Source organism: Protopterus annectens, chromosome 8.part1, assembly GCF_019279795.1.
Source record: "Protopterus annectens isolate FY-2018-M chromosome 8.part1, PAN1.0, whole genome shotgun sequence".
Taxonomy (NCBI): Eukaryota; Metazoa; Chordata; order Ceratodontiformes; family Protopteridae; genus Protopterus; species Protopterus annectens.
In genome coordinates, this window is record NC_056742.1 from 404,241,387 (window position 1) to 404,254,227 (window position 12,841).

General features: G+C 38.8%; 1 protein-coding gene across 4 annotated transcripts in view; it reads right to left on the reverse strand.

The window, feature by feature from the left end:
- The window catches only part of ZNF423 (zinc finger protein 423), a 1,297,648-nt gene that overhangs the window by 822,425 nt on the left and 462,382 nt on the right, over positions 1-12,841 (reverse strand). For 3 of the 4 annotated variants that reach the window (XM_044081969.1, XM_044081970.1, XM_044081971.1), the window contains exon 3: positions 10,338-10,538. The exons of the other annotated variant lie outside the window; for it this stretch is intronic. In XM_044081969.1, coding sequence (XP_043937904.1) covers positions 10,338-10,538 — 201 coding nt within the window. The remainder of the gene's footprint in view (positions 1-10,337; positions 10,539-12,841) is intronic. 4 annotated transcript variants of the gene reach the window in all.

Sequence of the window (12,841 nt, forward strand, 5' to 3'; positions counted from 1 at the left end):
AGAGGGTCAACTGACCATGCTGCTTTGCCAGGGATGGTCTGGACATCTCCCCTCTAGCCTTCTGAATTTTAGCTAAAACACTGTCCTCCCACATAGTGCCTTTTTTAGGCAATGGCAAACAAAGTACTTCCAACATAGCAAATCAAAACCAAGAAAATCTAAAAGTACTACTGTTCAATGCTAGGAGTCCAAACAAAAAAACTCCACTTCCTACAAGCTCTCCTCTCCCTACAGAATGCTGTCTGTGTGGTCACTGAGACATGTTTTAAAACCATGGACAGCACATCAATATTGCAAAGATATAAATCCTTCCACACATTTAGACCAGCTACTACACAGGCAGGAATTAAAGATAGAGATGTCTCAATTTATATCAAAATATACCTAAAGGTTGGTCAAACAGGAAAATGCACTTGGGCTTCTCCATGTTCAAATCACCATGGACAAAATCCCATACCACTTATTTGCAAGAAGAGATTTGACCCAGGAAACCCATAACATGTACTTAAACTTATTGGAAACACTCACCATCCAACCCAATACCATATTCATGGGCAACTTTAATTACCCCATTATTGACTGGGAATATATACAACACCAAACGTACAGGCACAGAGATTCCTGGATTTTGTAAAAATAAACTCCCTGAACCAGATTGCCAATACACCAACCATGGGTGCAAACATGCTGGATCTGGTCCTCGCTAATATGGGAAAATGCTGCATAACCCCTACTGTAATGTCTTCTCTGGCAAGGTCAGATCAGAAATGGTCAGCTTTGAAGTAAAAATAAAACCTGAAACCCCAGCTAACCCTGGAATATGCATGAACTACTATAAGGGTAACTTCCTACTATTAAGTAATAACTTGGCAATATTTCAAAATTTCAAGCCCCCATAAACCCTGACAATCCTGCTGCCTAAGCAGATTGGTTCAGAAAAACCCTATACAAGCATGTTAATAGCTGCAAAGAGGCAGTTGCACCCATCAGGAAGAAGGACAAAACTAACTCAAAAAACAAGCCACCCTGGTGGAATCACAACATCAATAGGCTGTATAACAGAAGGAAGAAAATTGTGGCAAAAATTAGGAGGTGTAGCATATAGCAGGATAAAAGCACTCTCAAACTAAACAAACAACTCAAAGGACAAATAAAGTCTACCAAAGCCAAATTTGACAGAAACCACAAGGCATTATGTCCCCAGCCTCATAGGCAATATACAATTGTGCACAGAGCTCACTGTTAAGTGAGCCACCCCTTCTGAACCAAAAGATATAGCAAACCTACTGGCTGACAAATTCATCTCCAACTTTACCCCTCTCTCCCCCTCAACCTTCTCAGGAAATACCATCAAAACATCTCCCACTGCTATCACTAGTGAACAGGTCCTTAATGTTCTCCCCAAGGCCAAGAACACTGCATCAATTGACCCAGACAATATCCCAGGATGGCTTCTAAACAGCATGAAACATGACCTATCAGGCCATCTGGAATTGATATTTAACTGTAGCCTCATGAATGGAGAACATCAACAGGAATCCCTCTGCACAAAGGCAGGCCATCTACAGACCCATAAGACTCACTAGTCTCATATGCAAAGCCATGGAAAGAATTACTATGGAAATGATCAGTAATGACAAAGGAAACTTCCAGACACTGGACCCAACCCAATTTGGTTTCATCGAGGGCAGGCCATGTCTACTAAACCTGGTAGACTTCTTTGTGAAGGTCACCAAAGCAAGGGATGAGGGCAAAATGGTTCACATTACCTACCTTGACCTAGCCAAGGTATCTGACGCAATACCTCACTCAGGCATTGTTGACAAATTCAAGAGTTTAGGTATAAACCCTTATGTCACCTGGTAGATAGCTAGCTGGCTCACAGCCAGGACCCAGAAAGTTAGAACTGGGAAGCCCACCTCTACAAAGAGGCCAGTCACAAGCTGAATCCCTCAGGGACTGGTCCTAGGACCGCTCCTCCATTTTAGCATTTACTTCTTTGAAATCAAGGCCAATGTCATTGGCCTCTGGCTGACTAAATTTGCAGATGATTGCAAATTAGGAGCAGTCATAGAATCCCCCACCAACACAAATGCTCACTGGGAAGGTCTGACGCAGACAAATAATAGTGTTAGAGCCACGGCCTAAACTTAAATGCCAAGAAATGCATAATACTATCCTTCGGGAAGTAGTCCACCCCAGTAACTATCATATTGACAAAACACCTCTAAGAGCTGACCCAGTAGTCAGGGACGTGGGGACACACAGACAGTAATTTAGCCTTTGACCATCACTATGACTACAACAGACAGAAAATCATTCTATGTTGTGCAACTTATAAACAAAGGTATGGCATCTAGGTCAAAGGAAGTCATTGTACCACTGTATTCAGCATTCATCAGACATATCGAGTACAATGTCCCCTTTGGTATGTACCTAACTAGGCACATGCAATAACTGGAATGCCCACAGAGATTCCTCACTAAAAGCATACAGGGTGTAAACAACATGTCTTTTGCAGACCACCTCAAGGCCCTATCTCTGTATTCTGTCTCCTACAGGCTTTTGAGGGGAAAGCTATGCCTGACATACAAGGCATTGTCAGACCACACCCTGATGAACCTCCTGCATATCTGCAAATCAAACTGCACCAAAATTCCCCTTTCTAAAGGCTTAAACCTTGCCTGTGATATACATAGGACCTGCTGGAGAGATGGGTATGTAGACTTCCACTTCTCTAGAATAGGTTTTCAATCAGTGTGAAGCATGGCACCTGTGTCTCTAATGGATATAGGCAGCCTTTAAATTGTTCATCTCCCAGGCCCCTGCTTGTAAATGTTTCATCTCCCAAGTCCCTGCTTGGACTTATCAATGGTACAAGAACTTGTCAGAGATTTAGGGTGCATGGCTAGGCTTAAAAAGGCCTTTGTGGTCATTACCCTAGTAAAACACCTAAGAACCAATGGACTGTCGTGACCTCTTAAATAACTCTTTTCATCAAAAGATTCTTTATTTCTTTTCTGGCCATTGCCAAATATTTAATATTTACATTATATATATATTTCATTGATAGAATGAAATGTTGGAAAGAGGCAAGAAGGGTGGCCTATGTAGAGACAGAAAAATGGGATGGAGCATCCTCAGAATATTACCTCCCTGATCCATTTGTTCTACATGATGACACTGATCTATGAAGGTACAGGAGGACTTGACCTAGAACGTCCTGCGGAGAGGGACAGTTAAGCAAATCCTCACTCGATATTCCTCAGTTGATTCCTATGAGTGGACTGTGAAATCCCTGGATCTTAAAACCACCTCTGCCTCTAGGACAGTATCCATTCTGGAAACCCCTGTGGCTGAGTAGCTTTTTTACAAGAATGTTATTCAAATACACCTGTTGGCTTTTATTAAGCCACAAGTTTGACACACTCTTCTGGCTATGAGAAACATTTTCCAGAGGAGGGGAAAACATTACTCCAAAAGCCACAACTATCTTCCTTGCTCCTTGTAGTTTTTCCTTCACCTGCAGCCAAAATAAGATGGGGTGTTGGCCAAAGAAGTCCTCCTGTACCTTCATAGATCAGTGTCATCATCAAGGTTCAGATAACAATGAACTGAGTGTGATGGTAAATAACGACACCTGACCCAGATGCATGGGCTGCTCCACTTACTACAATATGGTTGCTATTATGAGCCAGGTTTGCCACCTGACTGCCATAGCACACTGCAAGTACAGGAACTGCAGACATCCCAAACAAAGCATATCATGGGTGATATTAATATAATAATAAAAAAAAAATTAAATGTTGGGAACTATAATATCGAGTGCAGGAATTATTTTAAAAAGGCTGTAAAACACAGGAGAACAGTCAAAGTCAAACACTGTCTTTTTTTTTTTTTTCAGGGAGCAAGACCCCCTGCACCCCCACTGAGAGGGAAAGCCACCACACCCCCACAAACTTGTATACACCAATTCTAATATGACCTTACCTTGGAGAAATGGGAATATTCTGTGGAACAGCAATCTCAGACTTGATATATGCATGTCCACAGTTCTGGTCATTCAGCCTCACTCTTCCAAGACTCACTCTAACATTAGAGTCTTGGCAGTTGAAATGATTTCCCGTCTGCTTACACAAATCATTCTCCTACTAATGCAGCAGCAGCAGCATACTCAAAACCTTAGTGGAGAGGAAATTTGGGTTGGGGGAGGGGGCATAAATGCAGTTTTGACTACCAAAAAAAATCTCTCTGTACTGAATTGGATTACTGCAGGCACAAGCCACAGGTGGAAAAAAAATAGCATTGTAACAAGAATTCGGTTACATAAGTAGCAGACAATGTGTCCAAGCAGACTAGAAACCAAACCAACATCCTTAAAACTTAGTCACCAGGAAGGTTGCTAGCAGGGTGACAGGAGAAAGCTGGAACTTATACCACTTCTGAATACAAATTCTGACCAACCTATCCCATTTGGAGGTTGTTTACAGCCAACTACATGATAAGTCTTTGGTGATCACACTCTTTATAAAGTTAGTTCCAAATAGCTGGTACTTCTGAGTAACAAGCCTGCTGGAAGATGAAGGTAGAAATGCCTAGACATAACAGTGCAGGTTACATAAAATAATTGTGCAGGGTACATAAAATAACTGTGACACTGCACATAACTGTGCAGGGTACATAAAATAACTGTGACACTGCACATAACTGTGCAGACCACACAACAGCTTTGAAAGAGACTGTGGAATGAGGCACAGGGCCAGAATGGCACACCTTGACCTAAGACCTGAATAGCCTACGCAGGGAGTAGGGAACTCTCAGCTCTCTTAAATCACTTTGCTTTACTAGTACTGCACATCTGATGGCCTGTCCCTTACTCAGCAATCCACAGCACACTATTTGGCTCTACTGTAAGGTAATGTGTGTATTATTACACATGAACTGATCATACTCTGTAGCCCTCTGGACCATGTGTACTGTACTGTATAATTTACTTATAGTAGTAAATTAAGCAACATCAGTTGTAAAACATGCTTTGATCTAATGATGCATACTTTCAAAGCTCAATTATCCATTCACTGTTACAAGATATTTTCTTCAGGCCTATATCTGTAAATAGTTAACAGCATACTGGAAACTTCCTAATTAACAAATAATAGGTAGATAGATAGATAGCAAGCTACACAAACAGACAGATCGACAGACAGCCGGGAAAAAACTAACTTTTCACAGTCCCTATTGGATCCTTCTACCCTTCATTTCCAGTAACAGTCACATCTATCTGCAGAGGATGAGACAATTACACCGCAAGCGAACAGCAGCCACTACAAGATGATCCAGAAATAAAAAATAAATACAGAAAGTGTACATGTGAGTGAACAGCCCCTGTGCTGTTATAAATTAACAAATATTTACAAAAAATAAATACACAAAGTGTACATTGGGAGTAAACAGATGCTATGGTATTATAAATGAACACTATTTACAAAAAATAAATACACAGTCTACATGGGAGTGAACAGATGCTATGCTGTTATAAATGAACAATATTTACAAAAAATAAATACATGGTGTACATGGGAGTGAACAGCCTCTGTGCTGTTATAAATGAACAAATATTTTTTGATAAGAGCCACAATAGCATAGACTAAATCTTTAAAAATCTACTTAACAGGTAAACAATCACAGCACAGCTGGTCAACTTGGTGGATGTACTGTAATACCAATGAGGTATCCGGGTGTCAAACCACAAACTAGGTCAGTGGCTCAGCAGACTGAACTGAAGGCTGTGAGTTCTATCCTCACAATTGGTACATAGGTTTGTAGTGCAGAAAGTGACACAGTGCTGTAATTTTGAGGTGCTGACCTTCAGACAAACATTAAACCAAGGTCCCATCTGCCTACTTATTGGTGATCTTTCAGACGGCTGCTAATGCCAGCTTCACACTTCTTTGATAAAAGTAGAATTGCATCTCTATCCTGGCCAAACATGGATTATTTACTATAAAAAACACTTGGGGGCATGACTAAACAGGGTCCAGGCTGTGTCATTGTACTTACCTGCTTAATGAAGCACTCCATGCAATAATATGGCTAGGTGTCAAGGAAAACCTTAAAAGTGGAGAGAACAAAATGACAGCAGAGCATTGTTCTCAAAAAGACAGCTATGACGTCAGTCAGCATGACTATTAAAACTGCATCACAAATGGACAAAAACAAGAGGAAGTCTTTCTCAACAAATTGTCTCTGATAAGCAAATGACTCCCTCATCAGAAATATCGACCCATCACTAAATATCAGTGACATTTAAAATGTCATTGGTTATGTTCTGGCTTCATCAAAAAGTTCACTGAAACCTCAACAAAGTATGCCGTTTTTTTTGTATTGTACAGAAATACATCAGTAAAAGTTAAATGAGAAACAACACTTTGAACTAATTCTTTTGAAAATAAACCTTCGAAATGTATTATTTTGACTTCAGTGCTGAGTGAACACCTACTTCAGAAGAAACAGCTGCAACATTATACTTAAACACAAATGTTATGACTGCAGTTAAACCATTACGTTGGCCTACTATATATATATATATATATATATATATATATATATATATATATAGTCAAGACTTAGTCACAAGCTGTTAACCGTAGCATTACTTAGGTCTTCTTTCACAGTCTTCCCTCCAGAATGTGCATTTAAAGACAATTACCTCCATCTCAGAATAAATAAAATAGGTGCTAAATCAGTGCACCTGTAACTTATAAAAGTCCATTAGAGAGAACTGAAGCTTGTAAATTATGAGATGATAAGAATTACAAAAAAAAAAAATAAGGGACTACCCAATTTATACTTCACAGAATGCATTACATGATATACACGATAGTGTTACCTTGATACAGTAAAATTAGAAACATCATCTAGAACAAGGCATTAAAATGCTGACATTCACTTTACCTTCCTCCCACCTCGTCTTCACAGTGCCACCTAAAGGATATTCAGTAAGCAAGGTATCCTTTTCACTGTTAATCACTAGCAACCTTAGACATGTTCTTGTACTTGCAATCTCTTTGAAACAAAAGTTCTACTGCTTCAATGAAATACAAATTTTCAAGATTAAAAAAAAAAAAAACTAAATAGTCTGCTAAAAACTTACAAAAATAAAAAGTAAAGTTGAATGAATTATAAATTTTCAAAATGTAAAAGACTAAAAGGTTGCTGAAAACTTACATCAATACTTAATTACAACTAGCAGTGATTCAACCTAATTAACGGAGGAAAAGCAAAACATACACATAGTTTTTGTCCTACTTTTAAAGGTCTCTGATGACAAGTAGCTTTCTCTGACAAAGGAGAGAAAAATTACTATTAATAAATCTTAACGTAACATACCAACTGTTTGTGATTACATGCAATACACAGTTTGTTGCACTCATAATATCTGAGCAACAAATGACAAATGCTTTGTAAGGTATATTATTCAAATCATTACTCACTGAAGGGCATTTTTTACTCTTGTTGCTTGTCAGTGCACCCTTAGACATGTTCCTGGTGATAATACGGCAAGAAATGTACACAAGTCCTTGAACATGAAATCTGAAGAATTTAACCTAAAAGTAAACGGCATCAAAGTGACATGCAATGCAATGCAATAAAACTGAAATATATGAATCCTTCTTCAGGATGGCCTCTGTTACTGCATTATGTACAGCTGTCATGTTCTGTGAAATTCACCTGTATTGCAATTGCCCTTTAGAATATTTGCCTCAAGACATTTGCAACAGGTCTCTAAATAAAGGTATTCTTCCATTTTAAGCCCCTAATGACAACAAAATAAGATCCCTCACCTTTACATGGCCAGGAGGCTTTTCATTTTTCTAGAAAAAAAGGTAACTACAGTGTAAAATTCAGTCCAAGTGAAAACACGAATGTCTGTTGTTAATGTACATGCGGGCATATGCTCTTCATGATTTTACATGAATGTACACTTGTCTTTGATACCAAGTGATTTCAGCTCAACACTCCAACTACTTTATGACTCTCTGCATTTTCCCATTAGTTGGGCATCATTAGCACTTGTGCAGTTCTACAGTAGTACTGCAAAAGCACCCTTTTTGACAACTCAGCCACTTCTGACAGCATTCGTTAATTGGGCCTCTCTGTTTGTAAGCTGCACTTACTATGATAGGTGGTTTACAAAGAAGAACTTGTGCCATCCTTTCACTTATCATCATGGTCTTCAAAGCTAAGTGATTCTTTTAATAACAGTATTCGAAATCTTGTTCATTGTGTTACCCAGTTTCCATTTTATGAAAAAAAAATCTGTACTGCTGCTTGGAATGAAACCCCTTAATAAATGTCTTATTTTGAATGGTGTCGGTCTGCAGAAATCACAGATGTGGTAATGTAGGCACTTCCTTTTTTCAGCTTCCCATTCAACACTAATTCAACAGCACTACAGGATATCAGAGTAGCTGAATGGGAAAGAAGGTAGGAGACAAAAGTACATAGTACAGCACTGGATATTAAGGAAGCAAGACTAGACAAAGGATGGCTTCTTCAGTAAGGGACCAGACTGCAGAAACTGACTGTTTAGCACTGTGGTGGCCAAGAAAAATGTGTAAGGCTTAGGTTCAGAACCATTATAGTATACAGTATAGCAGAAAAATGTGGTAAAAAAAAGCAAAAGGGAAGGAACATCTGTAAGCAGACTTTACAGGCTGGAGGATGATTTTCATGCAGTTCTATACTTGGAATTAAACTATGACCACAATCTACAACCTAGTCTCTAGCAGTATGAAGGAATAAAGCTGATCTTGGTTCTTAATCTTCTTTTCTCCAGTCTGATAAGCACATTATGACTTCCACAGGAAACTTCTTCCAGGGAGAAAGAGTCTCCAGTAGACCTTCCCCCAAATCATAACTTTAGGCAATCTGGGCACTTACAGTTCCCAAAAGAAGGAAATCATAACCAACACATCCTCCACACTCCTTCAGAAGGAAAACTGCCCTCAAATTGTCTGCCCTGTGTAGCATACTGACATCCACAAATGCCCTCCTAAGGACAAACTTTTGCTGAACAGTGGCACAGAAAGATGCACTGTGTTTCCATTGGCTGGGTGAGTTATAGGTACTAGCTACTAATGGTTTTCTGCACTTTGTAGGTACTAGCTACTAAAGTGTTTCTTTCAGCACATTGCTCCAGCAGTGCAGGGGAATCTATGTGGACAGATGTGTGACTATGTTTTTATGGCTCAACAGTTGTTCATTGTTTTTGTGCACTAGTTAATAAAGCGAACCTCCACACTAGAGCCTAGATAATTTCTGCAAACCAGTTAGGCAACACACTCACAGTGTAACTCCTGAAACCAGACAATAAGGTAATAAGGCAAGCTGAGCAGTAGCCTTTGGATTTGTCCAATGCAGTGCAGAGGTCTACTAATGTCAGGCACTTTCATGAGGCTTGGCATAATGCCTGTACAAGTCACTGCTTGGGGGTCAGTATTAAACCTGAGTAAGCAAGGACACTACACCCTCGTTCAACCTTCAAGCCAAGAAGTACTTGAAATTATTTAAATTCAGGTCGAGTGGCAGAAGCAAAAGATGTCATAATTTTTGTTACATACCTACAGAAGGAGACAGCAAAATATCTGAAAGTAATGTCCATACTAGCAATCCAGAATCTACTGGGCTGCCCCACATACACATATACTCAGCCTCAAGTGTATTTCCAACTGGTTTCAACTTCTGAAAAATTCTGACGACGAGTCAGTGTAACAGAGTATCTTACGATTATTTCCTCCATCATTAGACAGCTGCTGCGGAGGAGGCATGCAGAGAGACACAGCTGGTATTATGCTGGGATTAGGGGCTTTGTGGACTTAATCAAAAAAAATGTTCTGGAAAAGGTGGGAATTTTATTTTTCACTTGAAGAGCAATGAAATGGTGGCCACATACATTAGACTTGGGTCTAATAAGATATTTGCCTGTAAAGTATTTTGCAATTCAACAGTAGTACAATATTAAACATTCAGCATACATCCATATCATTTTCATGACAAACTATACCACATCTCCTTTTGAATAGAATGGAATTTAAAATCAGTGTTGAGATAAAGTCAAATGATTGTTAAAACACTCTTTTTCAAAGCATTACTTTCTTTTTAAAGATCTGTGAACTATGAAAAAAAAACAAGGTTACCAAGACTACATAATAAAATTACACTAACTGCAAAATTACATTATTAATTCTTTAACCTCACTTGAGGCCTCAAGCTGTTGCTATGTCCAATTACCTAGCTAACCACCTGTCAGAAATGTAAAGCTAATTTAACATTACCTCCAGGACAGTGGTGCGTCCTGTGTTCGGTCAGGTCCGCCAGCGAATCAAAGTCCTGCTGACAGTTATCACAGGTGTAAATTGACTCATCCTCCACATCGTCATCTTCCTCATTCCTCTCTTCCTGACTCGTCATGCTGTTCCTGTCTTCCACAGCTCGGCCGTCCTTTGTATCATGTTCGCGATCTCCTCCTGGGCCTCCTGCCGACAGGAAGAGTACACTGTACTGTAAGCCACAGTAGTTTAGGTAAAAGGTTTTAGAGGAACAGCCTTGCATTCATTATACTTTAACTCCCTTCTTCAAGTGATGGTTGCTAATTTTTTCTGAATATATTAAAATATACTTTCTGTAACAAGCTAATTGTTCTCAATTGTAGCTCTGCAATTGTCCTCATCTAAGTACTAGTACAAAAGCATTCAGACTTGCACCATCTGCTCATTAATAGATCTTTATCTGAAACAGAGGGATTAAACACATGAATTAAACTTATGGTGCAGATTTAACTTTCATTAAAAATCAGACCCTACAGGGGACTTATGTTTCAGTACAGTATTAATTAACTTACTTGTTTAGGAAACAAAAAGCCTCAGAAATCAGTTACAGTTTCAAATGCATTAATGTTGTCTTTTGTTGCACGAGCATTTCAAGCCTTTTTAAAAGGGTAGCTAGGCTACCTCGAGTCATATTAACAGACAAAACAAAGGTGCACAGCTAACCAGCCATTTGGGATCAAAAACTCAGTTTTCTTCTGAGAAGGAACTAAATAGCTGTACTGAAAAGTAAACCTAAAATGGCACACCAAATCAAATCCAGCAAACAAGAATCAGTGCAGACATCTAGACTTGCATCTCAGCTGGCAATACATCTGTACAGCAACTGCAGCCTCAGGTTCGATCCCCTGTAGTGTAATGTATTTTCTCTCAGAAAAAAAAGAATAAAATAATTTAAGGAAAAATATCATTTCACTAAAGGTTAAATATAAAAACAGGAATGGAAATATATACTATAATGCATATAAATGTGAATTCTCATTGTAATCAGAGTCAATTTCTTCCACTTTTTGAAATGTAAGATACAGCCAAGTTCATTAGCTACATGTAAGTTAAGTACTGTCCATTTATCAATGACATTACAAAACATTGCTGATACTAGGTCTACTTGATTCAATAGCTGATCAAGAACACAGATAAACAAACTCTGTTTCACTTTCTGTCTAATGAAAATATCACAAGGAAAATTATACATAGATAAGCTATGTTCTCCATTCCAAATAATCATGCTGGTGCCATTAATAAAGTGAATATTTTTGTCTGTTGCTAAACCGTCCATTGAAGTTTACTCCGAAGTACATAAACACTTTCCCTTCCTTGCACTCTGCTAATTTGCCCTGGTAGCCATTAGCATTAAGCAATTCAAGTAGTTATGGAAGCAAAAGTTTGAGAAGCAGAAGAAATACTGTTCATTCTTTGTACTGTTTGGATCAAGACTCGTGAAAAGACTTTGAATGAAACAATTCACCTATACAAGAGGATGACTGGCTTCTTACATACAAATCATTCCGGCAGGTACTCAGTGAAATCAAGCAGTATCTCACAGAATTATACAAGATTTAAAAATTATCAGTAGTGATTTTGCAAAATCCCAGAATTATTTATCATCAAATATTCTGCACAAAGAGTGACTGCTTAGGTGCAGGACACCAACAGCAGCATTATCATGGCTTTGGCTGAAGTTCTTCTTGAGGGATACGAAAGGCAACAAAACACAGTAATAATGTAGCAAAACCCAGGAAAAATGCAGCAAGAGGGTTTATATTATTAGTCAGGTCTCTGTTATATCTACTTTGTTAGTTACAGCAAATGTACTGAAGAAATGTTAACTGAAGAGAATGTTGCAGTTGCTATAGAGTGCATTATGTAAAGTGTTTTACTTGCTATACAGTGTTTTACTTACTGCTTCTTGGTCTACTTAATCTGCTTTGTTTGTAGAGCTAATTTTACTTACGTTAACTGAAATCTACTGTGCTGCTGTTTTTTTTTATTCTTAAATCTGTATACACTCCCTTAAAGGCCTTACTGTAACCAATGTCTTTTGATGGCATTTTGTAAAATGATTTACTGTATATACTGTGTTCTACTTCTGCCTCATTTCTGATACTTCTGCTGTACTAATCTATCTCCCTTCTTTTAGACCCTCTTACTTTCCTTTCTCACCCCCCCCCACCTTTGTTGTTACTTCACTCCCTCATAGCCCTTTATATTAACAACCCTGTCTAGTTCTGCTATTACTACACTGAGACACTTCCTTAGCGGTCATATATCTTCTGTCCTACATCCCTCCTAATACCCCTGTCCTAACATTTTTTCCCTCTTACAGCTGCTGTTCGCAATTTCCCAATGAGCACACTCGACTAACCCTGCTTAACTGGATCTCCCACCCCTTAGCAGCTTCCTCATGGCAAGAAACACAAGCATTCTTCTCACCTGCAGAGAAATTATTAGTG